The sequence below is a fragment of the Osmerus mordax genome, chromosome 5 (genome assembly GCF_038355195.1).
Source record: "Osmerus mordax isolate fOsmMor3 chromosome 5, fOsmMor3.pri, whole genome shotgun sequence".
Lineage (NCBI taxonomy): Eukaryota > Metazoa > Chordata > Actinopteri > Osmeriformes > Osmeridae > Osmerus > Osmerus mordax.
The window spans coordinates 2,712,450-2,737,746 of NC_090054.1; the positions used below are offsets into that span (position 1 = coordinate 2,712,450).

Here is a 25,297-nt window from a genome sequence, read left to right on the forward strand (position 1 = left end):
CTCTGTATTGTAAATATAGGATATACAGATGGGAACAGCCTGCCTGTTCAGAGACCTGTCCAGGAGACAGCATTGGAGAGAATCGCCAAGGAAACCAGTTTACGGTCATAGTAGCAATATTATGGGATTAGAGTCCAGACGTTAGTTAGGGGTGCTCCGATCAGGATTTTTGGATCACCGATCACCGATCGCCAGAAGCAGTATCGGCCGATACCGAGGAATTATCTTTTTTTATCCTAAATTCTTACAGCACCCAAGTATTAGTTAGTACCGTTAGTAGTTAGTATAGTTAGACTTGTACATCACTTCATGATCGATAATCCCTATATGTTGAATGTATGCACCTTCCTGCCAAAGTAATTTCCTTGTCTGTGCAAACTTTCATTAAACCCCATTCTGATTAAGGGGTCTATTTGAAGCCTTCTATTTATCATGTAGCATTATTTATTTTACTATTCTTAACAACATATGTATATTAAGTATAACAATGAAGAGATGATAAAATATCATGAAACAACTGTTTATTTAGTGGCAGGAAACATTAACATATTCCACTCTCTTTCTTAGAGATGCTTTTTAGAGACGCAACATAAACCATAGCAGCCCATGCTGGGTTATTGATAACCGCTTATAAATAAATAAATACAAATCCTGCCGAATAATAAATTACAAAAACAGAATAAACAGTCTTTATACGTTTTAACTTTAGACTATAAAATCTGCGACATAAAAGGCCACAGTCAAAATATTGTTTCTTCTTTAGGCAGGAGATAAAGGACCATGGGCAATAAAGTGCACAGTAAAATAAATACAACAAAATATAATAATAATAATCGGCTCTTTTGATCGGCCTTTATAGTGAGTACAGATCTGAGTATTTAAAATGATTATCGGCCAATAATGATCGGCGACCGATCGATCGGAGCACCCTTAGTTGGAGTACACTTCCTCCCTTCATGTTGCGCACTATAAATACAGAGCTGGTGTTTGCACCGTCAGAGAAAATGTGTAATTCTCTAAGTAGGAAGGGGCAGGCTTCTGGAGGGTTCTGGACAAAGCGCTTCTCTCAGTAGGAAGGGGTAGGCTTCTGGAGGGTTCTGGACAAAGCGCTTGACCTTCGATTCTAGCGTTTAGCTCAGCTAGTGGCTGGAATAACAATCCAAATCAGTATCATCTGTCTGAACAGTGGTCTAGTTAGGACCTGCTGCAGGACTTGGTGTTCTTGCAGTCTCTTAACGTAGGATGAAGGCCAGAGAGAGACAGGGAGAGGGGGGGGGGGGAGGGGGAGGAGAAGAGACAAATGGGAGGGAGAGAGACAAGTATGGAGTAAGAGTGCGGCAGAGAGAGAGAGGCAGAGGATGGGAGGGAGAGAGACATGTATGGAGAAAGAGTGAGGCAGAGAGAGAGAGACAGAGGATGGGAGGGAGAGAGACAAGTATGGAGTAAGAGTGAGGCAGAGAGAGAGAGAGGCAGAGGATGGGAGGGAGAGAGACATGTATGGAGTAATAGTGAGGCAGAGAGAGAGAGGCAGAGGATGGGAGGGAGAGAGACATGTATGGAGTAAGAGTGAGGCAGAGAGAGAGAGAGGCAGAGGATGGGAGGGAGAGAGACATGTATGGAGTAAGAGTGAGGCAGAGAGAGAGAGGCAGAGGCAGCTCACTCGACAGACATGGACTGAACCACCTCTTGTGTTCCGTCTCCAGCATCCCCTTTAGTCCCTCGTCGTTTTGACACACCGCGTATTGACAAACATTGGACGTCTTTTTGAAAGGTGCCACTCTGCAACAGTCAGCCGCATCCTCTCCCATTCATGCAGTGTTCCTGGCGATCTCTGCAGCCAAAGATCTTTTTGATTCGCCCCTCCGCCCCCCAGACGAGAGCAGTCTTCCAGAGGGAGCATGGTGGCGATGGTTCTGCCCCGTGCTGCTGTGAACACAGCCCAGTTCAAAGGGTCCCTGGGGCCACCTCTAAGCCCCTCACACACACTGCTGCAGAACATAAGCAGCGTGTCCATCTGTTTACCCAGCAACCCACTCCTCATCCCAGTCCTCGTTTCTCTCTCTCCCCCTCCTTCTCTCACAGCCTCCACCCCTTTCTCCTCTCTACCCCCCCTCTCTCCATCCCTTCCTCCTCTCTACCCCCCCTCTCTCCATCCCTTCCTCCTCTCTACCCCCCCTCTCTCCATCCCTTCCTCCTCTCTCCCCCCCCTCTCTCCATCCCTTCCTCCTCTCTACCCCCCCCTCTCTCCATCCCTTCCTCCTCTCTCCCTCCCCCTCTCTCCATCCCTTCCTCCTCTCCCCCCCCTCTCTCCATCCCTTCCTCCTCTCTACCCCCCCCTCTCTCCATCCCTTCCTCCTCTCTCCCTCCCCCTCTCTCCATCCCTTCCTCCTCTCTACTCTACCCCCCCTCTCTCCATCCCTTCCTCCTCTCTACCCCCCCTCTCTCCATCCCTTCCTTTTCCTCCCTCCTCTCTCTCTTTTCATCCTTTCCTCCCTTACTTCCTCCATCCCTTCATGCTCCTCCTGCCGTTTTCATCCTCTCCGGTGGTCCCTCTCCCGGCTGGCCGGCTCCCCTCTGCCCCCCTCTCAGGTGCTGCCTGGAGGGGGGGAGGGGAGAGGGGGGGGGGTGGAGGAGAGGGGAGAGGGGGGGGTCACAGTTCTCTCCCCTTGATGTATGTGGTGTGTCGGCGTCGATTCTCGGTGGGCGAGCTTCACAAGCCGCCTCATCACCCTGCTCCTCACACCGTGGAGAGAGGGAGGAGAGGAGGAGAGCAGCCAGTGGTGCTCTAACACAGCCCTGGGGAAGGAGAGGGGGAGAGACGAGCGGATGGCGGTGTAGAAAGGAGGCGGGGAGAGATAGGGAGAGGAGATGAGTCTGTGGAGGGGAAGAAAGGAGGTGGGGGGGGAAGAGAGGGAGAGGAGATGAGTGTGTGGAGGGGAAGAAAGGAGGGGGGAGAGAGAGGGAGAGGAGATGAGTCTGTGGAGGGGAAGAATGTAGGTGGGGGGGAAGAGAGGGAGAGGAGATGAGTGTGTGGAAGGGAAGAAAGGAGGGGGGGGGGGGAGAGGGGGAGAGACGAGCGGATGGCGGTGTAGAAAGGAGGCGGGGAGAGATAGGGAGAGGAGATGAGTGTGTGGAGGGGAAGAAAGGAGGGGGGGAGGGAGAGGAGATGAGTGTGTGGAAGGGAAGAAAGGAGGGGGGGAGGGAGAGGAGATGAGTGTGTGGAGGGGAGGAAAGGAGGGGGGGGGGGGGAGAGGGAGAGGAGATGAGTGTGTGGAGGGGAAGAAAGGAGGTGGGGGGGAAGAGAGGGAGAGGAGATGAGTGTGTGATGGGGAAGAAAGGAGGGGGGGAGAGAGAGGGAGAGGAGATGAGTGTGTGGAGGGGAAGAAAGGAGGGGGGGGAGAAAGGGAGAGGAGATGAGTGTGTGGAGGGGAAGAAAGGTGGGGGGGGAGAGAGGGAGAGGAGATGAGTGTGTGGAGGGGAAGAAAGGAGGGGGGGGGGGATGACGGGAGACAGGGGAAGTGGTACCGAGGCGCAAAATGTTCTAGACTAGGTAGAGGGAAAATAGATATAATTATTATATTCTCTACATTTCTGTTCTCCCTCTGTCTCCCCCTCTTTCTCACTCTCCGTCTATCCCGCATCTCTTTCCCTTTATCGGTTCCCGCGGGGTCTTAAAAAGTCTTAAATTCTGAACTTTTAATTTAAGGCCTTAAAACGTCTTAAAAACGGCCAGATTTTCTGCCAGGTCTTAAATTTCATTTAGTCAGGTCTAAAAAAGGTTTTCCCCTCGTTCATTTCCAGAACCGCTGGCCGCAGAAAGTTATGACAAAGTAGCAAAAAAAGTATTGAGTCGCAGCCTACAAAGCGGAGCTCTACAAACAAAACCAGCAGAACGCTGCCCTCAGAACGTTGGTTCGGTGTGTTGTAGTTCTTTCTGGGGGATATTGGTGTTGGTATGTACACGGTGATAAAACTACAAATCCTGTTATAAATGCAATACCTGCCCGCGAAATACGTCTGCGCTTCCTCAGAGTTTGTTAAAGTTCGGCTACGTGTGGAAAATGTGAAAGTGTACTTTCAACGAGACATGGCTAGATCACAGCGATTTCCGCTGTTGGTTACAAGCGGTACCCAGCTCCAGGTACGAGGCTCGCTGCAAACTTTGCCCAAAATATATTCAAAAATTACTAATGTGATTGTTTTATCTGTAAATTAAATTTATGCTTTTTCAATGACTGAATTCATTGAAAAAAAATGTTTTTTTCAGAATTTCTTTGATTTAAATATTTTTTGGGGTGATGTGTCGTGTAGGTCTTAAATTTCAATCTTTATGGTCTTAAAATGGCTTAAAAAGGTCTTAAATTTGACTTACTGAAACCTGCATTAACCCTGTGTTAGCCTTTAGTGTGCGTTAGACACAGCCAGAGGGAACAGGTGGTGGATTTGCAACCTGTTTGATTTATAGGCTGTTTGGATTTGCAGGCTGTTTGATTTATAGGCTGTTTGGATTTGCAGGCTGCCCAATGGTAGATGAGCTGCTCGGTGTCCCGGGGTGCTTACAGACGCTGACTGTGTTTAACGCCATGTGTTTCATCTAATTATGGGATGTTAGCTTTAGTTCTGTTATTTATTTAGTCATTAACTCACTTTGTTGTGCGAGGAGGGCATTTCCAGGGCCCTCTTCACGAGCAGCATTATCTGGGAGAGTCTGAACCAGAGAGAATCTTCATCCCTCTTGTTGGCTGTTAGTTGTTGTTCTGTTTGCGCCCCAGTTCTTCTGAGCAGGTGCTCTCAGTTTGTTCAGCAGCTGCATGTTGGAACATATTTTACGGCTGAGAGTTTAATGAGGCCTTAAAACACACACACACGGATCTCTGGAGGAGACATGTTAACCTCACACACACAGAGATCTTTGGAGGAGAGATGTTAACCACACACGCACACATTGAACTCTGGAAGAGAGATGTTAACCACACACACACAAACACACTCAGACAGTCCCTAAAACACACTTGGGTGAACAGGCACGCAGACACACACACTCAGAGACATACACGTGCATGTGTATACACAGGTGCTCTCCCAAACACTCAGGCTACCACACACACACTGCGCGTAAAAACCAGAACTTCAAAACGCTCAAATCAACGTAGAAACGCAGTAGACTTTCAGTAGATTAGCAATAGATTTTCCCTGATTATGTCGTTCCTCCTTGGCGAGAAGGACGCTGGGTCTCTTTGGAAAGATCTTGCTAATCACTGGTTACCCCAGCGCCAGAAAGGACTCCCTTTCTAATCACTGTTTATAATTGTTTTGAAGCTCGCCAATTAAGTCTGATGGCGCCGGCATGCCTCGTTAAGAGGAGCAGACAACAGTCAGCTCATCCATCCAAACATCCACCTCGTTTAGAGAAACGGACAATTACTCTAATTGGTAACTCGAAAGCGAGCCGCTGAAACCAAGATGAATGCAATTATTTCTTCAAATGTGAAGAACGGGAGTCTGTTGAAACGGGAATCCGAGGACCTCCTCCTTTCATTCTCTCGTCCTGATCCTCTCTGCTGTCGCGATGACAAACACGTCTTGACGGAGGACGCTGGGACTCTCGTTCCTGGGACTCTCGTTGTCGTCCTCATTAGTGCTCCGGGCCTTAGATGGGGACGGAGGAGGACATGGGATGTGGAGAGTCAGGGCTCGGATCACATGTGGACATCTTGTGTCCTGTCTTTATGCCGTATTTCTAATAACGGACCCAGATGAGCTTGAACAACTTTCACCGTAAGCTGTATATAAAACAAAAATGAATGTGTAGAAATAGTACTTAACTAAAGAAACGGGAGGGAGATGGAGAGAGTTTGAAGGATGACCACTGAGACAGAGCCAGTAGAGGATAGACAAGCTTGGCCCTTAAAAACGTGTGCTCCTCTCAGAGCAGTCTGGACGGTCCATCCACAAGGCTTAGATCGGACCTTTCCTCCTGACTCAATCAGATCACAAAGCTAGACAAACAAGCTGGTGAACGGCCAGATCTCAAGGATTAGGATTTGAACTTTGACCTCTGTGTGTGTGTGTGTGTGCGTGCGCGCGCTACAGATCTGTCAGCCTCGGGGTCTTAGCAGCACCAGCCTCGTCCTTGTGTTCTCCGAGCAGTAGCAGTTCCTCACAGGCTCCAACCAGAACATGGGAGAAGCCGTTCTTTGTTCCTGAGAGAACCTACACGTCTCAGATCTGGAGTGCGAGAGCACGGTGTCTCATTTACACATAGAGTGAGCGGCCAAAATGTGATTCTATAATCGTTAGAGCCTGGTAGCTGTGAAGCAGTGTTGTGAAAAGGAATTCGGCTCAGCGAGATATGGAAATCTGTCAGAGGCCCTAGGAGTCTGTCAGAGGCCGTGGTAGGCAGTTTATCTGTCGTTTATGCAGCGTTACCTGGTGCCTTAGTAATCTAAAATAACCCTGATAAGTAAAGAAGGGGATAGGCAGTGATACCTCCATGTGTCTCTCTGTCTGCATGTGTGTGTCTAATCCCCACAACAGTAAATCAGAAAAGTTAGGAGTTATTGCCTAGCGTTCTATCATTGATGGGGTGCTTAAGAGAGCTCTCTGATGATTCTATACCAGCCCGGCCTGTTGTAACCTGCAGCCAGCGGTCCGTGTTGAGCCAAAGCCCTGGCGGCGTGGCTGCGCTCTCCCCCACACCCTCCGCCACGCCTGGGCCTCTCTCCTTCAGCTCAGAGAGACTAACCCGTCCTGCCTTAAGGGAAGGAGGGTGATCCCGGAGGAGTGACGCGGGGACCTTGAGTGTGGTCGGCGGCATGTGGGTGAGGCGCGGGGGGAGCCCTGCCTCGCCCTGCCTCGCCCGCCAGACGCCAGCCAGCAGAACACACGGTCCAGGTGTTCTACACTCTCCTCTCTCCCAAGCATCTCAGCACCCACTGCTGTCTGCCTGCTCCTGCTACCTCTCTCTCTCACACACACACACTCTCACACACACACACTCACACTCTCACACACACTCTCACACACACTCTCACACACACCCACACACACACAGATACACAGTACACACACAGACACACACTCAGGAAAGAAGGTCTTTGCTCCCAGTCCTCCATCCTTGATCGTCGAAACAAAAGATTCAGTCAAAGAGAATAGCTGAGACTAATGTTCTCAAAGAGTCTTCTGCTTTTTTGAAAGTTTGTCAGTTTGGTATCATTACCTCATTGATACATTCTCTCAAAAAGTAGTTTCAGACAAGATCATCAGCGTTCATGGAAGGGTGTTGCTCTGAGGTCGTATCTCCCAGCAGGCTGTGGGTTTAAGTGCTAGTAATAGTGGTGTTTTTGTGGTTTGACACCTACGCACACAAACAAATACATGCAGTGTTTCTCACACACACACACACACACACGTACATGAACCCCACACAGACGCACTGTCACACACACACACACGTACATGAACCCCACACACACCCACTACACAGATGCACTGTCACACACACTTCACACTCAAACCCACCCTCACGCACCCAACACAAACGCACGTCACACTCACCCACTCCCACACAACACAATCGTACTGGCACACAAACCCACACTCACAACACAAAATAAACACATCAATTCATTGTCACAAAAACACCAACTCACCACTAATTCCTTTGCTTGTGTCCTGAGTGTGTGTGAAGGCAGGCTGGCTGGCCTCCAGACTGCCAGGCCTCCCTCCTCTCAGACTGCAGAGGGACTGGCTGACTACCTGACTACCTGGCTGACTACCTGACTGGCTGACTACCTGACTGGCTGACTACCTGACTGGCTGACTACCTAACTGGCTGACTACCTGACTGGCTGACTACCTGGCTGACTACCTGACTGGCTGACTACCTGACTGGGTGACTACCTGATTGGGTGACTACCTGACTGGGTGACTGGGTGACTACCTGACTGGGTGACTACCTGACTGGGTGACTACCTGACTGGCTGACTACCTGACTGGCTGACTGGGTGACTACCTGACTGGGTGACTACCTGGCTGGCTGACTGGGTGACTACCTGGCTGGCTGACTGGGTGACTACCTGGCTGGCTGACTGGGTGACTACCTGACTGGCTGACTGGGTGACTACCTGACTGGGTGACTACCTGACTGGCTGACTGGGTGACTACCTGGCTGGCTGACTGGGTGACTACCTGACTGGGTGACTACCTGACTGGCTGACTGTCTGACTACCTGGCTGACTACCTGTCTGACTACCTGACTGGCTGACTACCTGGCTGACTACCTGACTGGCTGACTACCTGGCTGACTACCTGACTGGCTGACTGGGTGACTACCTGACTGGCTGACTACCTGGCTGACTACCTGACTGGCTGACTACCTGACTGGCTGACTACCTGGCTGACTACCTGACTGGCTGGCTGGTGTGCTGACTACCTGACTGGCTGTTGCCTGTTTCAGCACCTATCTGGTCATGGAGGCATGCTCTTCAAGCTCCACAGTGGTGCACGAAGGAAGGGCGGTTTCTTCTTTACTTCTTGTCTTTCATTAGACCCCTAGTGTGTGTGTGTGTGTGTGTGTGTGTGTGTGTGTGCATGTGCACTGCGCATGCTCATTCGTTCATTAGTCTTTTACGATACATTCTCAAGTTCCAGAGTTATTATTCTCACTCATGAATATGCATCAGCTGCAGTTAAATTCAGTACGACACTTTCCAACAATAAATGTCCTATTACCCCTGGATTGTTCCTGGGGTCCTTTTGATGCAGTAGGCTGCAATCTTTAAACTGGAAATGGCTCCTAAATCCTTAGAACCACCATGTAATGAATGTGGGATTGGTGAGTGGGTTTTATGCTTCTGTGTCGCTAGTGTGGGAAGCTTGTCACCTTGTCAAGTTCACAGGTTTTATTGCAGTTTTAATGGATTATGATGAGCACGATAGTGATGGATGTCGTCGTCGTCGTCGTCCCCCCCCCCCCCCACATGCATTGTTGATTTGACCAGCTCTGGGGTGAACATGCCCCCACATGCACTGTTGCACCAGCTCTGGGGTGAAGCGTTTGTACTTCCAACGTAGTGTGTATGATTGGCAAACAGACTTATCCACCGAGATTGAATGCACTGACCCCCATCGAACACAAACACTGGAATGGTTTCTTAAGCACAGGTCGTATATTACAAGACGGGAGGGAGAGAGAGAGAGAGAGGGAGGAGGGAGAACGAAGGGAAGACCCGCTGCATGCCCCTGGCCTCCCTGAGGGAATGAAGGATCTTAGTTTAGTATGGAGGAGAGGAGGGGAGAGGTGGAGGTGAGGAGGAGAGGAGGGGAGAGGTGGAGGTTAGGAGGTGAGGAGGGGAGAGGTGGAGGTTAGGAGGGGAGAGGTGGAGGTTAGGAGGAGAGGAGGGGAGAGGTGGAGGTGAGGAGGGGAGAGGTGGAGGTTAGGAGGAGAGGAGGGGAGAGGTGGAGGTTAGGAGGAGAGGAGGGGAGAGGTGGAGGTTAGGAGGAGAGGAGGGGAGAGGTGGAGGTTAGGAGGAGAGGAGGTGGAGGTTAGGAGGAGAGGAAGGGAGAGGTGGAGGTTAGGAGGGGAGAGGTGGAGGTTAGGAGGAGAGGAGGGGAGAGGTGGAGGTTAGGAGGAGAGGAGGGGAGAGGTGGAGGTTAGGAGGAGAGGAGGGGAGAGGTGGAGGTTAGGAGGAGAGGAGGGGAGAGGTGGAGGTTAGGAGGAGAGGAGGGGAGAGGTGGAGGTGAGGAGGAGAGGAGGCGAGAGGTGGAGGTTAGGAGGAGAGGTGGAGGTTAGGAGGAGAGGAGGGGAGAGGTGGAGGTTAGGAGGAGAGGAGAGGAGGGGAGAGGTGGAGGTGAGGAGGAGAGGAGGGGAGAGGTGGAGGTTAGGAGGAGAGGAGGGGAGAGGTGGAGGTGAGGAGGAGAGGAGGGGAGAGGTGGAGGTGAGGAGGAGAGGAGGGGAGAGGTGGAGGTGAGGAGGAGAGGAGGGGAGATGTGGTTAAGAGGAGGGGAGAGGTGGAGGTGAGGAGGAGAGGAGAAGAGAGGTGGTTAGGAGGAGAGGTGGAGGTGAGGAGGAGAGGAGGGGAGAGGTGGAGGTGAGGAGGGGAGAGGTGGTTAGGAGGAGAGGAGGGGAGAGGTGGAGGTTAGGAGGTGAGGAGAAGAGAGGTGGTTAAGAGGAGAGGAGGGGAGAGGTGGAGGTTAGGAGGTGAGGAGGGGAGAGGTGGAGGTTAGGAGGTGAGGAGAAGAGAGGTGGTTAGGAGGGGAGAGGTGGAGGTTAGGAGGTGAGGAGAAGAGAGGTGGTTAGGAGGGGAGAGGTGGAGGTTAGGAGGTGAGGAGAAGAGAGGTGGTTAGGAGGAGAGGAGGGGAGAGGTGGAGGTTAGGAGGTGAGGAGAAGAGAGGTGGTTAAGAGGAGGGGAGAGGTGGAGGTGAGGAGGTGAGGAGAAGAGAGGTGGTTAAGAGGAGAGGTGGAGGTGAGGAGGAGAGGAGGGGAGAGGTGGAGGTTAGGAGGTGAGGAGAAGAGAGGTGGTTAAGAGGAGGGGAGAGGTGGAGGTGAGGAGGAGAGGAGGGGAGAGGTGGAGGTGAGGAGGAGAGGAGGGGAGAGGTGGAGGTTAGGAGGTGAGGAGAAGAGAGGTGGTTAAGAGGAGGGGAGAGGTGGAGGTGAGGAGGAGAGGAGGGGAGAGGTGGAGGTTAGGAGGAGAGGAGAAGAGAGGTGGAGGTAAGGAGGTGAGGAGAAGAGAGGTGGTTAGGAGGAGAGAAGGGGAGAGGTGGAGGTGAGGAGGGGAGAGGTGGAGGTTAGGAGGTGAGGAGAAGAGAGGTGGTTAGGAGGAGAGGAGGGGAGAGGTGGAGGTTAGGAGAGGAGAGGTGGAGGTTAGGAGGTGAGGAGAAGAGAGGTGGTTAGGAGGGGAGAGGTGGAGGTTAGGAGGAGAGGAGAAGAGAGGTGGTTAGGAGGAGAGGAGGGGAGAGGTGGAGGTTAGGAGGAGAGGAGGGGAGAGGTGGAGGTTAGGAGGAGAGGAGAAGAGAGGTGGAGGTAAGGAGGTGAGGAGAAGAGAGGTGGTTAGGAGGAGAGAAGGGGAGAGGTGGGGGTTAGGAGGAGAGGAGAAGAGAGGTGGAGGTAAGGAGGTGAGGAGAAGAGAGGTGGAGGTTAGGAGGTGAGGAAAAGAGAGGTGGTTAGGAGGAGAGGAGGGGAGAGGTGGAGGTTAGGAGAAGAGAGGTGGTTAGGAGGAGAAGAGAGGTGGAGGTTAGGAGGTGAGGAGAAGAGAGGTGGAGGTTAGGAGGTGAGGAGAAGAGAGGTGGAGGTTAGGAGAAGAGAGGTGGAGGTTAGGAGGTGAGGAGAAGAGAGGTGGAGGTTAGGAGAAGAGGGAGGTGAGGAGGAAAGGGTAGGAGAAGAGAATGGGGAAGGGGAGAGTAGAGGAGAAATGGGTGAGAGGTAGGTAAAGGTGAAGGAATGGTGAGGAGAAGGGGATGTGGAGAGGTGAAGGGGGTGAGGAAAGGGGGTAAGAGGTGGAAATGGGGTTCATGTAGGTAGAGGTGACGGAGAGGAGAGGGGGGTAAGAGGTGGAAATGGGGTTCAGGTAGGTAGAGGTGACGGAGAGGAGAGGGGGGTAAGAGGTGGAAATGGGGTTCAGGTGGGTAGAGGTGACGGAGAGGAGAGGGGGAGAGAGTTAGAAGTAGCCCTGTTCCCCATAATCCCGTCACAGCTGTGTGGAGTGTGGCGACACCTCTACAGGAGGTTCTCTCTAATAGCTCCATCTTTCACCCTGGAAAACACCCTGCCAACACCAGCATGATGTACAACAACATGTCTGCTTCGCCCCAACACCCCACCCCCATCCTCGTTTAGCTTCCTCCTCCACTCTGTCACTACTACCCTAGATAACATACTTCCTTGTCTTCCCCCCCCCCCCTTCTCTCTCTTTCCATTTATCTCCATCTTCTCTCCCTCCCTCTCTCTCTCCAGTTTGATAAAGCCTATGCCTACAGCATCCGCCACATGTTTGGGAAGGAAGGCAAGAGGACTGACTACACTCCCTACAGCTGCATGAAGGTGATTCTGTCAAACGCTCCAAGCCAAGGCGACCACCACGGTGAGGATCAACCAATGACAGATGGCCTTTTTGCCGCCATATTTAGTCTCAGCCAATGAAAAAGTGAAATTGCTGCCGTCTTTAGTCTCAGCCAATGAAAAACGCTTAAATTGCTGCCATATTAAGTCTCAGCCAATGAAAAACATACTTAGTCGTAGCCAATGAGAAGTGGCTTTGTTGTGACCATGCCCATCCGTTGAAGGGAGAGCAGCTTGGTGGACGTGCCAGCAGGCAGAAGTTAGTTTGTGGGAGCTGATAGCCCAGTGAACCCAACCGTGACCAAAACAAGCCCCGGTCTGATTGGGTCACAGGGTCAACCTCGGAAGCCTTGACAGAATAATACCTGCTGTGAACGTTCCACGTGTCATTAGTTCAGCTGGAGCTGTCATCCAGCGCAGGCAATGTACAAATACTGCATGTGGAAAGTTCAGTAAGAGAGGAGTGATCAGGAGTGCGTAGTTCTAACAGTACTAAAGGTCAAGGAGCTGTCTGAGTTTAGCTCTCGTGTTCTTACGTTCACCCTCAGAGCACGGCCGTCCAGAGCACCAGCTCACAGGAGCTAATAAGATCATCAAACTCATTGAGATTTTCCTTGAAAGGAAACTTTTTTTAAAGCAAAGCAATTTTGGCTGGTTTAAATCCTGGCGGAACTCTAATGAACTCCTAACCATGTCAAATGTCACCACTAATGGTTTAATACAGATCTAAAAGAATTTGCTGAAATTGAATTAGTCCTCATTTATTTTTTATATATATTTATATATATATTTATTTTTAAGTGGTTATTTCTCTCTATGTTTAGTGTGTTTGTGTGTATTTCTACAGTGTGTATATGCCAGTTTGTGTATAGGTTACTTCAGTGTGTGTGTGCGTGTAGTACTTTAGTGTGTGTTTGGTACTTTAGTGTGTGTGTGTGTGTGTATGTGTCAGTGTTGTCCCTCCTCCACTAACAGGGTTTCCTCCCTGGTTCTGCAGGGTGTCCATTCCGTCACAGTGACCCTGAGCTTCTGAAGCAGAAACTGCTGTCCTATAAGGTCTCTCCTTCTGGAGTCAACCAGGTGATGCCCTGCGCACACACACACACACACACACACACACTCACACACATACACACACCCCATGCAGACAGATGCACACACACACACACACACATACACACTCACACACATACACACACCCCATGCAGACAGATGCACACACACACACACACATACACACACCCCATCCAGACAGATGCACACACACACACACACACACACACACACATACACACACCCCATCCAGACAGATGCACACACACACACCACATACACACAAACCCATGCCACATCCTTTCTATGAACACTGTTGAACCCTGATCCTGTTTTCAGTAGTAATGTGCTGAGCGCAGCATCATGTAGTGTGAGGTTGGTGGAGTTGAAAATAAGGCAGGGACGGGGAAGTTAATTGATATTTTCTCCAAACTGAACGTTTTGTATAGCAAAGCAATTTCGGTCTGTTAAAATATTGGCTGAACTCTAATTGACTTATAACCATGTAAAATGTAACCGCTAATGGTTTCATACAGTTCTAAAGAGTTTGCTGAAATTGAATTAGTTTTTATTTTATTATTATTTTTCTCTAATAGTAGCAATTTACCTCACAGATGGTTACAGTTGTGTGCTGGTGGTTGCAGCTGCTGTATATACGGAACAGGATGGTAGCTGGGTTAGAGACAGAGAGATACAGTACAGGATGGTAGCTGGGTTAGAGAGAGAGATACAGTACAGGATGGTAGCTGGGTTAGAGAGAGATACAGTACAGGATGGTAGCTGGGTTAGAGAGAGAGATACAGTACAGGATGGTAGCTGGGTTAGAGAGAGAGATACAGTACAGGATGGTAGCTGGGTTAGAGAGAGATACAGTACAGGATGGTAGCTGGGTTAGAGAGAGAGAGATACAGTACAGGATGGTAGCTGGGTTAGAGAGAGAGATACAGTACAGGATGGTAGCTGGGTTAGAGAGAGATACAGTACAGGATGGTAGCTGGGTTAGAGAGAGAGATACAGTACAGGATGTTAGCTGGGTTAGAGAGAGATACAGTACAGGATGGTAGCTGTGTTAGAGAGAGATACAGTACAGGATGGTAGCTGGGTTAGAGAGAGATGCAGTACAGGATGGTTGCTGGGTTAGAGAGAGATACAGTACAGGATGGTAGCTGGGTTAGAGAGAGATACAGTACAGGATGGTAGCTGGGTTGGTTAGTATGGTACTGCTGCAGGCCTGCAGTACTTCAGTCTTTCCTGCAGAGCCTTGGTACAGTGACACACCATCCCAGCCTGGTGAGTTCACTGCTCTCAGTACCCTAGCAACGCTGTCTTTAAACCAAATCTGCTCCGTATTATAAGACGCTCCCTTTTTTAAAGCACTTCCAATGGGTTCTCTCAACACATTAAAGAGGGTTCAATGGTGCAGGTAATTAAATGAAGTTGTAAGGTCTGGCTGTTATGTTCTTCTAGAGTTATGGACTTTAATGCCTTCATTAAATTCACGGTTCTGGTTTTAATAGGGCCATAAAGCTCACTGTTCAGTGTCTTATTGGGAACGAATACAGTACACACACACACATACACATACAGGCTCCAGGTATGCAAGACTACAGTGTAATGTACATGTGGAAAGATCTGACGGTATTTAATTCCAGCTGAGAAATCTGTTTACAAACAAGATGATCTGGTTTTCTGGTGACGACAGCCCTTGTTTACACAGCACGCACACACACACACACACACAGAGATGGTCTTCTTAATAGGAGTCTACCTGTACCATAGTAATTTACTGAATACAATTCATGGTTATGTTTGCAAGACGATCTCATGTACTCCACTACTGATTCGAAGAACTGATATTCTGTAACTGTTTGTTCTGTAGAGATCTCATCTTTTCCTCACAGCTCCTTAAAAAAAAAGCTTTCATTTCCTGCTGTGAATTGACCAATTGAAATGTCTTCTCTCCTTCCGAGCTGCCAGACGTCGTCGCCACACATGTGTCTGTCTGAAACGCTCCTCTCTAAATGGATCTCTCTTCCATCAAAATGTCACCAGGAGCCTCGCGTACAGGCTTGGGGTTTACGTGTCTTGTTGCCTCGCGTACAGGCTTGGGGTTTACGTGTCTTGTTGCCTCGCGTACAGGCTTGGGGCTTACGTGTGTCTTGTTTACGTTACCACCCCAGCACGAATCATCAATTCAGCTTGTGTTTCCCGGCGCTCCGTCCCGTCACCATGGCGGTGCAGTGGACTCCGGCTTCCAAGCCCATCTACGTTACACGCGAGCGTGTGCGTGCGTAAAGAATCTGTTTTAAATATTGATTGGATTGTGAAGCCAGTTGCCCGCCACTAAGGACGCAGAAGAACTGGAGTGCTAATTTAGTAGAACAGTTTGGCCCACAGGGACCTCCTCATCAAGTGAGATGAATCACCTGACCCATGAGGAACTTGGTAGACTCACATATACACACCCGGAGGAGAGGAGGCAGGGAGGAGAGGAGGCAGGGGAGGATGGGAGGAGAGGAGGCAGGGAGGAGAGGAGGCAGGGAGGAGGGTAGACAGGGAGGAGAGGAGGCAGGGAGGAGAGGAGGCAGGGAGGAGAGGAGGCAGGGAGGAGAGGAGAGGAGGCAGGGAGGAGAGGAGGCAGGGGAGGACGGGAGGAGAGGAGGCAGGGGAGGACGGGAGGAGAGGAGGCAGGGAGGAGGGTAGACGGGGAGGAGGGGAGGCAGGGAGGAGGGGAGGCAGGGAGGAGAGGAGGCAGGGAGGAGAGGAGGCAGGGAGGAGGGTAGACGTGGAGGAGGGGAGGAGAGGAGGCAGGGAGGAGAGGAGGAGGGGAGGCGGAGGCAGGGAGGAGAGTATTGGAGGGGGAAGGAGGAAAGATGACTTACTTCACTGTCTTTGACAGGATGGTAAGTGGGATATTTTGGATGGAGAAAGGGGGAGGGAGAGAGAGGGAGAAAGGGGGAGGGAGAGAGATGGAGAAAGGGGGAGGGAGAGGGAGAGAGATGGAGAAAGGGGGAGGGAGAGAGGGAGAAAGGGAGAGAGATGGAGAAAGGGAGAGAGGGAGAGAATAGGAGGATGAATGTCCAGAGCTGGAGAGTGCCAGACAGACACAAGTCTAGAGGGAGCAGCCGTCAGTGATGTGACCTGGAGGTCATCTGCCCTGCCCTCTCACCACGGTCCTGACCCTGCCACCTCTGACCTCAGTGGTCACGACCTACACGCCACCCCTCTGCTCCTCACTCTGGCCTCCATGGCAACCACCTCCATGGCACCAGGGGACAGGACAGAGGCTCAGACAGACCGATAGCACAATATATATTCATAAGATGCTATGGGCTCCAATTTGCCTCCTTTGCCTGTGTGTGTGTGTGCGTGTGTGCGTGCGTGTGTGTGTGTGAGGTTGCCTGTCTCCTCCGCTGTGTGATCATGACCCAACACTCCTAGTGATCCTGCAGGGCCACCGTACCGTACGTCTGCTACCGTGGCGTCGTCACGGCAACCGATGTGGCGGGCAGGCAGGCCGGCACTGGCATTCCAACTGGCCTCAGTGTCGCAGCAGAGTGTCCCTGTCCTCGTCGATGTGTCCTCCACCCGCCCGACCCCAGGCTCCGGGCGGCCCGACCCCAGGCTCCGGGCGGCCCGACCCCAGGCTCCGGGCGGCCCGACCCCAGGCTCCGGGCGGCCCGGGGCAGGCTTGGCGGATGAGCACTCGCACACCGCTCCATACCTGCTCAGCAACCTCGGGCCTGTGGAGATATTATTCCTTCCTGCATAATCCCCTCGACCCTCAAGCCCTCGTGGGAAAAACCCTGTTTTTGTGTATCCGTGGAAAGCTCTGTGAGTGCAAATCCAGTTGTTTCACAAGGAGTCTCTATTTTTGAGTCAATGAAGTCTTTGTGTCTGGTCTCCTCCATGGTGTGTGCTTGACCAGGGAGAGAGAGTCCTGTGCTGTTTACAGAGCTGTGTGCTTCACCAGGGAGAGAGTCCTGTGCTGTTTACAGAGCTGTGTGCTTCACCAGGGAGAGAGAGTCCTGTGCTGTTTACAGAGCTGTGTGCTTCACCAGGGAGAGAGTCCTGTGCTGTTTACAGAGCTGTGTGCTTCACCAGGGAGAGAGAGTCCTGAGAGAGCTGTTTTAATAACCGGTTCTGATGAAGCTCCATAACTAGCCGCAGCAGTAGCACACTGGGGTCTGAGCACAAACGCTCCGTCCATCACGGGGAAATGATTCGCCGGCGATATTGGTCAATGTCACATTGCATCTGTGAGCAACAACGTTCATGTTTCATTGACATGAATGCTCTTTAACCCGTTTACTCTCCCGTCCCTCTCTCTCCCCCATCTTTCACACTCTCCATCTGTTTCTCTTCCTCTCTCTCCCATCCACCGTTCTCTCTTTCCCTCTCCCCCGATCTCTCTCTCTCTCTCTCCTGCAGATCCTGGAGTTGGTGAAGGGGATGCACTTTCAGCTCGCCTGCCAGAAGTATTTTGAGCTGACACACAATGTAAGGACGCCACTTATTTGGAAGAGGAAGTTCTGGGCTGCTGGGGCGGGGTCACTTGTTTCGTATCTGGGGGCGGCCCTGCAGCTTAGACGACAAGGCTCTAGAGGGCGCCGGCAGGGTTACCACATCCATCATTGGCTGTCAAAGATGCTTACTTCATATTGGTTTATGATGACATCCTAGATTAATGTAGGCTCCTGTGAATGCTTAATTTATTGGATTTAACATCTTTTAAATGAGACCTCCCGATCTGCCGTTTCAAACACGTTTAAGGTTTTTAATGTTAAATGACTATTTAGAGGACAAGCAGTGGGGGACATAGCAGTGAAGCTCTTCAAGCAGGTCTTTAGAACCTGATGTCCTTGTAGAGTAGCACTGATAAGCCTGTCAGTCAGTCAGTCAGATTGCCTTGACGTAGATCCCAGTGTTTCAGACACGGTGTTTTCCCCCTGTAAACCATAAAAGCAATTGCTGTCGGCCGTGGGGAACATGCTAATTATTTCGAGTGGCTTCGTGTGTTGACAGCCTGTGTGGTTGTGCGTTGCTGCAGAGTTGATTGTATTGAAATGAGCGGGCTGGTTAGCTGAGACTGCAGGGAGAGAGTTGCTGCTCCTGTTCCTCTCCCCTGTGAGACTGCAGTAATCCAGAGAGCGATGTCACTCAGGATTAGGTCTCTGAGACATCCCATCTTCCCTCCATCTTTCCTCCCACCATCCCCTCCCCTCCTCCCTCCATCCTTCCTTCATTCATCTATTTAACTATCATAAGTCCATCTAATGGAAATTACATTATGCATAAGCCACCTTATCTCAGTATCTGATTGCACTATGTTGACCACCCATGCTGCTCATTCTTTATTCTTATTTTTATATATATATATTATTTTATATTTAAATTGTTTTATTCTTAGATTGTTTAGTTCTTATAAATAGTTCAACTTAGTGTTTTGCACCTCCCTGCCACAGTAAATTCCGTGTTTGTATAACATACATGGCGAATAAACTTTTGATTCTGATTCTTCCTTCATCCTTCCTCCCACCCTCCATCCCTATCTTCCCTCCATCCTCCCTCTACTACCCCTTCCATCCCCTCATGTTCCCCCCCTCCTTTGCTCCCTCCATCCTTCCTCCCCCCCCTCCTCTCCTCCCACCCTCCATCCTTCCTCCCCCCCTCCTCTCCTCCCTCCCTCCATCCTTCCTCCTCTCCTCCCGCCATCCTTCCTCCCACCCTCCATCCCCATCTTCCCCCTCCTCCTCCCTCCTCTACTACCCCTTCCAGCCCCCCCTGTTCCCATCCCTCCATCCTCCCTCCAGCCCTGCTCATCCTTCCCCCATCCCTTCCTCCTGTAGATGGTTAGGATCTGTGCAAAGTGATCACTTTTCTGGGGTGTGGAGGAAGAGATCACTTCTCTGAGGAGTTACTAGAATTCTCAATGTGTTTAATAAGCAACCCAGAGCCAGGGAGAGGATATAATCCCATGAACACCTCAGATACGCTTGACAGAAGCAGCTTCCCCTGTCGCCCATGACAGGCTTCTGATCAGTCAGATTGTCACTATCCCAGATAGTCGGATACGCATGTTTACGAGAACCGCAGTTCGTGACCCTCCCGCATCGCGTCCCTGATGTGTTCGCAAGGGGAAAATCCACTTTTTAAACTACTAAATAGATTTATCTCCCGAGTCAGTTTGAGCCAGTCCCCCTCTCTCGGATCGCTAGCACTGTTTGTGTTCTTCATTCTTCGACAGCCTTAATTGGTTAAGATAATGGTTTATTAAGTACTCAACTATTGCCCTCCCCTGCCCAGATTTGTCTCCCCTGCAGAAGTTGCCCATATATCAACCAGAGATCATAAAAGGGCCCCCAGCCAGTCATTCATAATTGAAATGAATCTCTGTGGTAATTAAAGAGCTTCAGTGGGTGGAGTATTACTCGGTGGTAGAGCGTTTGATTGCAGATCTAAAGGGCCCAGGTTCAAATCCCCCCGTATGTCTCTCGGGGGGGGGGGGGGGGGGGGGGAGTGACCGCTAAATCAACACTATTATATTCCAACATTTTAATAATACAGGGCATTTCTATGGCTATTAAACACTGTAGTGTAGACAGTCATGAGGAACGAGGACTTAAACTGTGTTTAATGTTCCATTGGCTAAACGGGATTGCGGTCGGCTTCCAAGGGCATCAGGCTGGGGGATGGGCTCTAAGCAGGGGAGAGAGGGGGTGTGGGTGCTCTAAGGGCAGGGGAGAGAGGGGGTGTGGGTGCTCTAAGGGCAGGGGAGAGAGGGGGTGTGGGTGCTCTAAGGGCAGGGGAGAGAGGGGGTGTGGGTGCTCTAAGGGCAGGGGAGAGAGGGGGTGTGGGTGCTCTAAGGGCAGGGGAGAGAGGGGGTGTGGGTGCTCTAAGGGCAGGGGAGAGAGGGGGTGTGGGTGCTCTAAGGGCAGGGGAGAGAGGGGGTGTGGGTGCTCTAAGGGCAGGGGCGAGAGGGGGTGTGGGTGCTCTAAGGGCAGGGGAGAGAGGGGGTGTGGGTGCTCTAAGGGCAGGGGAGAGAGGGGGTGTGGGTGCTCTAAGGGCAGGGTGGGCAGAGGGCTCTAAGGGCAGGGGAGAGAGGGGGTGTGGGTGCTATAAGGGCAGGAGAGAGAGGGGGTGTGGGTGCTCTAAGGGCAGGGGAGAGAGGGGGTGTGGGTGCTCTAAGGGCAGGGGAGAGAGGGGGTGTGGGTGCTCTAAGGGCAGGGGAGAGAGGGGGTGTGGGTGCTCTAAGGGCAGGGGAGAGAGGGGGTGTGGGTGCTCTAAGGGCAGGGGAGAGAGGGGGTGTGGGTGCTCTAAGGGCAGGAGAGAGAGGGGGTGTGGGTGCTCTAAGGGCAGGGGAGAGAGGGGGTGTGGGTGCTCTAAGGGCAGGGGAGAGAGGGGGTGTGGGTGCTCTAAGGGCAGGGGAGAGAGGGGGTGTGGGTGCTCTAAGGGCAGGGGAGAGAGGGGGTGTGGGTGCTCTAAGGGCAGGGGAGAGAGGGGGTGTGGGTGCTCTAAGGGCAGGGGAGAGAGGGGGTGTGGGTGCTCTAAGGGCAGGGGAGAGAGGGGGTGTGGGTGCTCTAAGGGCAGGGTGGGCAGAGGGCTCTAAGCAGGGGAGAGAGGGGGTGTGGGTGCTCTAAGGGCAGGGTGGGCAGAGGGCTCTAAGCAGGGGAGAGAGGGGGTGTGGGTGCTCTAAGGGCAGGGGAGAGAGGGGGTGTGGGTGCTCTAAGGGCAGGGGAGAGAGGGGGTGTGGGTGCTCTAAGGGCAGGGGAGAGAGGGGGTGTGGGTGCTCTAAGGGCAGGGGAGAGAGGGGGTGTGGGTGCTCTAAGGGCAGGGTGGGCAGAGGGCTCTAAGCAGGGGAGAGAGGGGGTGTGGGTGCTCTAAGGGCAGGAGAGAGAGGGGGTGTGGGTGCTCTAAGGGCAGGGTGGGCAGAGGGCTCTAAGCAGGGGAGAGAGGGGGTGTGGGTGCTCTAAGGGCAGGGTGGGCAGAGGGCTCTAAGCAGGGGAGAGAGGGGGTGTGGGTGCTCTAAGGGCAGGGTGGGCAGAGGGCTCTAAGCAGGGGAGAGAGGGGGTGTGGGTGCTCTAAGGGCAGGGTGGGCAGAGGGCTCTAAGCAGGGGAGAGAGGGGGTGTGGGTGCTCTAAGGGCAGGGGAGAGAGGGGGTGTGGGTGCTCTAAGGGCAGGGGAGAGAGGGGGTGTGGGTGCTCTAAGGGCAGGTGAGAGAGGGGGTGTGGGTGCTCTAAGGGCAGGGGAGAGAGGGGGTGTGGGTGCTCTAAGGGCAGGAGAGAGAGGGGGTGTGGGTGCTCTAAGGGCAGGGGAGAGAGGGGGTGTGGGTGCTCTAAGGGCAGGGGAGAGAGGGGGTGTGGGTGCTCTAAGGGCAGGGGAGAGAGGGGGTGTGGGTGCTCTAAGGGCAGGGGAGAGAGGGGGTGTGGGTGCTCTAAGGGCAGGGGAGAGAGGGGGTGTGGGTGCTCTAAGGGCAGGGGAGAGAGGGGGTGTGGGTGCTCTAAGGGCAGGGTGGGCAGAGGGCTCTAAGCAGGGGAGAGAGGGGGTGTGGGTGCTCTAAGGGCAGGGGAGAGAGGGGGTGTGGGTGCTCTAAGGGCAGGGGAGAGAGGGGGTGTGGGTGCTCTAAGGGCAGGGGAGAGAGGGGGTGTGGGTGCTCTAAGGGCAGGGGAGAGAGGGGGTGTGGGTGCTCTAAGGGCAGGGGAGAGAGGGGGTGTGGGTGCTCTAAGGGCAGGGTGGGCAGAGGGCTCTAAGCAGGGGAGAGAGGGGGTGTGGGTGCTCTAAGGGCAGGAGAGAGAGGGGGTGTGGGTGCTCTAAGGGCAGGGTGGGCAGAGGGCTCTAAGCAGGGGAGAGAGGGGGTGTGGGTGCTCTAAGGGCAGGGTGGGCAGAGGGCTCTAAGCAGGGGAGAGAGGGGGTGTGGGTGCTCTAAGGGCAGGGTGGGCGGAGGGCTCTTAGGGGGGAGTGGAGGAGGAGTGGGTGGAGGGGGAGTGGAGGAGGGGTGGGTGGTGGAGGAGGGGTGGGTGGTGGGGGAGTGGAGGAGGGGTGGGAAGAGGGGTGGGTTTAGGGGGAGTGGAGGAGGGGTGGGCGGTGGGGGAGTGGAGGAGGGGTGTAAGTGGGGGGGGGGGGGCATTTATCCCTACCGCCCAGCTTTCCCGTCATGGGGAGGAGGGTAATTCCCCCGAAATAAATAAGATGGCAGCGCTGATAAACGGCTCATTCTAGCAGCCTCTGAGAGATGAGGAATGTGCCCCGCATCTCTCCATACCCACATGAAATCCACATTCATGAAATTCATGAGTCATATTTCAGTCTTGACTGCTTGTACGGGCTGGCGTGTGACATTAATAAGCATATTAAAGCATCCTGGTGTGTCTGGGCCAGTGGAAGCATCCCTCAAGGAAACTAAGGAAACCATCCCAAAATGACAGATGTTAATTGAACCATCAAAACATTAAACTACTTTGATGTGTTTGGTGTAATTATATTAACGTTAGCCTCTAAATTAGACATTAGATAGAAGGCTGCCTCCAGATTATATTTGAGGCAGATATAAGGCTGCCTCTAGATTATACCTGAGACAGATAGGAGGGTGTCTTTAGATTATACTTGAGGCAGCTAGAAGGCTGCCTCCAGATTATATTTGAGGCAAGTAGAAGGCTGCCTCTAGATTATATTTGAGACAAGTAGAATGCTGCCTCTAGATTATTTGAGGGAGATAGAAGGCTGCCTCTAGATTATATTTGAGGCAGATATAAAGATGCCTCCAGATTATACCTGAGGCACATAGGAGGCTGCATCCACATTATACTTGAGGCAGCTAGAAGACTGCCTCCAGATTATATTTGAGGCAAGTAGAAGGCTGCCTCTAGATTATTTGAGACAGATAGGAGGCTGCCTCCACATTATACCTGAGGCAGATAGGAGGCTGCATCCACATTATACCTGAGGCAGATAGGAGGCTGCCTCCAGACTCCAGCTGGCTGCTGGAGCACATTGATGGGGCCTGCTCCTTCCTCCTTGACAGCATCTAATAAAGATCAGAATGGAATACTTCCGTGATGAAATATTTACACAAGGGCAATAAATCAAACAATAGCAAACGTAATGAAATGGCATCCTGAGGAGTCAGGCGGAGGGTAAGGGGGGGGGGAGGGGGGGTTACACTGCTCCAGAATCACCCAGGATTGATTTGTTTCAGTTTTTTTTTTCTTTGTCTTCGGTTAGACTGGGGGTCGCTTCATTTTTGCATGCATTTGTCTGCACTAGAAGCCCAAGGGCTGTTCATATGAGAAGTTCTAACTTCAACAGATGAGTCCAGACATGAACACGTTCCACGTGTAACACGCTCCACACGCAACACGCTCCACACGTAACGCGCAACACGCGCCACATGTAACACGCTCCACACGCAACATGTAACACGCGCAACACGCTCCACACGCAACACGCTCCACACGCAACACGCGCCACATGTAACACACGGAACACGTTCCACACGCAACACATGTAACACGCTCCACACGTAACACGCTCCACACGCAACACGCTCCACACGTAACACGCTCCACACGCAACACATGTAACACGCTCCACACGTAACACGCTACACACGCAACACGCTCCACACGTAACACACGTAACACGCTCCACACGTATCACGCTCCACACGCAACACGCTCCACACGTAACACATGTAACACGCTCCACACGCAACACGCGCCACATGTAACACACGTAACACGCTCCACACGTAACACGCTCCACACGTAACACGCTCCACACGTAACACGCTCCACACGTAACACGCTCCACACGTATCACGCTCCACACGCAACACGCTCCACACGCAACACGCTCCACACGTAACACGCTCCACACGCAACACGCGCCACACGTAACACGCTCCACACGTAACACGCTCCACACGTAACACGCTCCACACGTAACACACGTAACACGCTCCACACGTATCATGCTCCACACGCAACACGCTCCACACGTAACACATGTAACACGCTCCACACGCAACATGCTCCACACGTAACACGCTCCACACGCAACACGCTCCACAAGCAACACGCTCCACAAGCAACACGCTCCACAAGCAACACGCTCCACACGCAACACGCTCCACACGCAACACGCTCCACACGCAACACGCTCCACACGCAACACGCTCCAGATGTAACACGATCCACACGCAACACGTAACACACGCAACACGCTCCAGATGTAACACGCTCCACACGTAACACACGCAACACGCTCCAGATGTAACAAGCTCCACCCATAACACGCAACACGCTCCACACGCAACACGCTCCACACGCAACACGCGCCACGTAACACACGCAACAGAAGGCTTCACATACACCCACACAACTAACGCCTAACTAGAACTTTTAAAGACGTCAATTGAAAAATAACTTTGAGAGAAGACGTGTTAGAAACCTTGTGAGGAGCACTGAGAGTTCCCCTCCTCCAGAGACGGTTGGTGACAGAGAGAGGTGCAGGCCCCAGGCTGAACACAGTCATGCAGGAAGAGTAGAGATGTTCAAACACAGATGTCCAGAGATGTCCAAATCAGTCGAGCATCCACAGCACTCTGCGCTGGCTCCCGTCATGATTCACAGGCTCATTATTATTCCATCAGTTCAAAATGGCGTTGTTTCCAGTTACAGTCACCTGTAATAGGTTCTCTGTCCCTGCTCGCTTAGTTCTCCCAGCTCCTCAGAGCTAACTGTCAGCCTCTCGTTTCAGATCGAAGACTCCGGCTTCTCACTCAACCACCCCAACGAGTACTTCCTGGAGAGCCAGAAGCTACTGGGGGGAGGCAGGGAGGTGAAGAGAGAGCTGGAGCCCCCCAAGGGCCCCAGCGCCCCCCGCCCCACCGCTGGGCCCCCCCAGGCCCCGGCCCCCCAGGCCCCGGCCCCCCAGGCCCCTCCAGAGAAGACCGAAGATCTGGAGTGCTTCTTCATGGACGGCTGATGGCACTGCTGTTGAGACGACACATTCAGTCTGTCTACGGAGGAGTCTCCATTAGAGATATATTGACATACAGTACATACTGTATATGGTCTATATATTTACTTTCTTGTCTTTTTGTAATTCATAGTCGTTTTAGCCATTTTTCCCACAAGCAGTAAAAGGACTGTCTGTTTTGGGTTAGTGTGCAGTTTCCAAGGCTCT

At 52.3% G+C, this 25,297-nt stretch overlaps 1 protein-coding gene across 1 annotated transcript in view; it reads left to right on the top strand.

Moving 5' to 3' along the window:
• The window catches only part of prim2 (DNA primase subunit 2), a 62,635-nt gene extending 37,539 nt beyond the window's left edge, over positions 1 to 25,096 (top strand). The window contains exons 10-13 of the mRNA XM_067236546.1: positions 11,954 to 12,080; positions 13,056 to 13,138; positions 17,543 to 17,611; positions 24,869 to 25,096. Coding sequence (XP_067092647.1) covers positions 11,954 to 12,080; positions 13,056 to 13,138; positions 17,543 to 17,611; positions 24,869 to 25,096 — 507 coding nt within the window. The remainder of the gene's footprint in view (positions 1 to 11,953; positions 12,081 to 13,055; positions 13,139 to 17,542; positions 17,612 to 24,868) is intronic.
• The last annotated feature ends 201 nt before the right edge of the window (positions 25,097 to 25,297 follow it).